This window comes from Phaethon lepturus, unplaced genomic scaffold, assembly GCF_000687285.1.
Source record: "Phaethon lepturus isolate BGI_N335 unplaced genomic scaffold, ASM68728v1 scaffold35664, whole genome shotgun sequence".
Classification (NCBI taxonomy): Eukaryota; Metazoa; Chordata; class Aves; order Phaethontiformes; family Phaethontidae; genus Phaethon; species Phaethon lepturus.
Window position 1 is genome coordinate 6,233 of NW_010534640.1, and position 3,344 is coordinate 9,576.

Here is a 3,344-nt window from a genome sequence, read left to right on the forward strand (position 1 = left end):
GTGACAGAAGGATGTTCCGGAGCAGGGACAGCTCCAGGCATCCCAGGCCAGGGGGTCAGGGTGGTGCAGGACCCCCCAGGAGCTGGCGTGGCAGATGACGGTTCCCCGCTCCCCACCCCGGCGTGTTAACGCCAGCATGGCACCTCCTGTGCTATTGAACAGGGTGTTTTTGCAGGCGCGCAGCCTGCTCGCCGCAGACGCACACGGTGTACTCTGCGTCCGGGACATGAGCAATTATGTCCTATTCATTCAGGGCTAATTGCTTCCCGGCTCTGCCGGCACTGGCGTAGGTGGCCCCCAGCAGCCGCACGGGTCCGGTCGGGCAAGAGGAGCAGACACCGACGCCAGGTCCTCCTGCCTCCCGCACAGCGACGTGCAGCATTTCCTCTCCCCCGCTCTACCAGATTTAACAGAGCCCTCTGGTCCGACACCACTCCCCAGCACCCCTGAAGTAGCTGCGTGGGGGCTTGGGGTCAGCCGGGGGGGCCAGGTCTGCAGGGAGGGGGCAGGCTCGGGCAGCACAAGGGACCCCCACAGAAACTGGCAGGAAGGGCAGGTCTGCCAGGAGCAAGGAGCGTGCAGAAGGATGCAACCCTCTCCCCTGCCCAGGTTTGGCACTAAGGTGGGACCCAAAGGTGCAGAGGAGGAGGAGGAGGAGGGAGCACCTCGCTCGGTAAAGCTGCTTGCGCTCATTTACCAGAGCAAGTTCTCCAGCCGGTGGTGTAATTACACACAGCATTAATTTGCCAATGAAGTTAATCCATCACCCCTTTTATTTGCTACACCAGGGAAGACCTCCTCTGCCTGTTCTCTGGTGTCCTTGTAGGCAGACACGCTGTCAGGCAGCGCCTGACATTAACCCCAGCCCTTCTGGAAACGATGGCGGTTCACACCACCAACACACATCTCCTGCAGCGTGTACCCCCTCGCCGGGACTGACCCGCAACCGCGACCCAGCCCATCGCACTTGAGGGACTTGCAGAGGGGGCTGGGGCTGCTGCTGTACCTGGATGTTGTCGAACGATGCTTTGTTGGTGACATCGTAGAGCAGGAGCAGGGCTGCGGAGAGAGGGACGGTGCGTTAGTGCCGGTGCCGGGCAGGAGCATGGCCAAGCAGAGCCACGGCTCAGAGTTTGCTCTGCGCCGTTCCCCAAGGCAGCGCACGCCCTGCTGCCGGTCACGCCCGGGGACATGGCATTAAAGCACTGCTGTGGTCCTTGATGTAAAATATAACGCAACTGCTTAAACCCACCACGGGCAATGCCTTAGGGGGTGTTTGCACCTTGACAGGCAGAGGCTCCTCCATCCTTGGTGGCTGCTTCCTACAGGGAAACCGCTCTGGTGATTCCTGACCCACCTGGCCTGGAGTCACGGCTCAGGGCCCCGAAGAGCCGGAGGGAGGGTGCTCCCCCCCGGGAAGCAGAGGCAGCCGTGCTTACCATGGGCGTCCCGGTAATAGGCGTGGGTGACACTGCGGAAGCGCTCCTGCCCGGCCGTGTCCCAGATCTGGAAGGCAGATGGGAGCAGAGGGGTCAGCCATGACCTGCTGCCGCGCAGGCTGAGGGACCCGCCCAGCACCAAAACCAGCACCAAACCAAAGGGCACGGTGCAAGCCCTTTTGCTTCTAGGGGCAGTAACAGGAAAAATTAAAAGTGCAATAAATATTGAAGCAGCAACTCCTCGCTCCTCAGCGCATTGGAGACGATGGTGTGTGGCAAAGGACTCCCAACATGTCCCTTAATCAGAAAATCCATCCAGCAGATGGATGCGTGGGGACCCGCTAATTTAATTTCTCAGTTCTCAATGCAGCGATACGTTTGCAGAGTGCCACGCTGCTGTCGGGGGGAGATCAGCGCTATTGTCGTTATTGAGCTCCAGGCAAAGGGGTCAGAGAAACAGTTGAGTCTTGGGGGGCCGGAGCAGCTCTGGCTGCAGGGGGACACAAAACCTCCCTCATGTCCCGCGGGCTGGATGCAGGCTGAGCCAGGGGATGTGGATCCCTTTGGAGGATCTCCATCCCTCCCACCATCCTCCAGCTCTCCCAAAGCAGGAGCAGCCTGGAAACATCAGGAAAACCCCGCAGGCGCTGCTCCAGTCTCCCCAGCTCCAGCCACAGTCACCGAGCAGCAAGGAGGCAGGCGAGGTGGGACGGGGATCACCGTGGCCACAACAGCCCCCAGCCTCGAGCAGGCTCCCACCAAGGGGACAGAGCAGCTGAAAGGGCTCATAAGGCTGACCTGAGGCGGGAGGCACGATGGCAAAGGATGGAGATGAGGGACCTGCTTCTGGGGTGCTCCTCTGCCGAGGGACTTTGCCCAGCCCCAAACACCCAGCGGGGAGGGCTGAGGGAGCTGCTACCAGGGCCACAGGGACGTACCTGCAGCTTCACCTTCACCCCATCCACTGTCAACACCTTATTCTGAAAGAGAAGAGAAGAGAAAGGGTTGTGAGGGGTGAGTGAGGCCACGGGATGCCGACGACCCCCATTCCGGGCTGCGCTTCCCCCCAGACCCTCGGGCTGATCTCTGCTCCCTGCTTTTTAAATCTGCATCCATTGGTCCCAGCGCCTGTCGGAGCCATTTACACCGTGGCCCAGCTGGAATATCGTTCCCTGTGTCTGCTGCAAGTTGCATCTATTTGGATAGTTAAATCCTTGCATCTGCAAAGCCAATTTAGTGCAGAGCGTGGCTCAGGCTAGAAGACCTCTGGCAATAAATTAATGAGCACCAGCATCCCATCTTAATGGCCTTCAAAAGACACAACCAACTACTTCATATTCATTCAAGTCAGCAACTTAAAAATAACTCCTCTTCCTGCCGTTGGTACCCATTTTTCTCCTAGTGAGCACTGTTTTCTCTCTCAGTTTTGGGGTTTTTTTTTCCCATTTTACTTGTTTTTAGCAGGAAAGGTGGGGAGGAGGAGAGAGGGCAGTTCCCCTCCACGCTGTCCTGTGGGGTTTTCCCCAAAGCCAACAGGATACTTGTTGTGACCGCTGGGCGCACGCCCCGGCAGAGCCAGGAGCCCTGCAGAGCCGTGGGGGGAGCCCATCAGTGCCCCTTTGGGCGGCTGTGCCAGCCAGCGAGAGCAGGGGATGGATCCTGGCCACGTCCCAGAACGACTGTACCAGGCTCTCCAAGCTTTAATCAAACCCAATCCTAACGATCCAGCAGTCCCAGGGGAAAGAGCAGAGAAGAGATTAATTTGCCTGCTCAATCCACAGAAATTAGCACCATAATCAGTAGGACATGATGAAAACACCGCCATTCGCTGCTCTCGTAACGACCGATTTAAATCCCACTTGCTCCGGAGCGGGCGTGGGGTGCTCTCCCCTCCCTAGGCACACG

General features: G+C 58.7%; 1 protein-coding gene across 1 annotated transcript in view; it reads right to left on the bottom strand.

The window, feature by feature from the left end:
- Positions 1-2,419, bottom strand: part of LOC104619644 (ras-related protein Rab-26) — a gene marked incomplete at its 5' end in the record, with an annotated part of 5,125 nt that extends 2,706 nt beyond the window's left edge. Inside the window, 3 exons of the mRNA XM_010285592.1 lie at positions 1,007-1,059; positions 1,440-1,506; positions 2,378-2,419. Of these exons, the coding sequence (XP_010283894.1) occupies positions 1,007-1,059; positions 1,440-1,506; positions 2,378-2,419 (162 nt within the window). The remainder of the gene's footprint in view (positions 1-1,006; positions 1,060-1,439; positions 1,507-2,377) is intronic.
- Between the last annotated feature and the right edge of the window lie 925 nt (positions 2,420-3,344).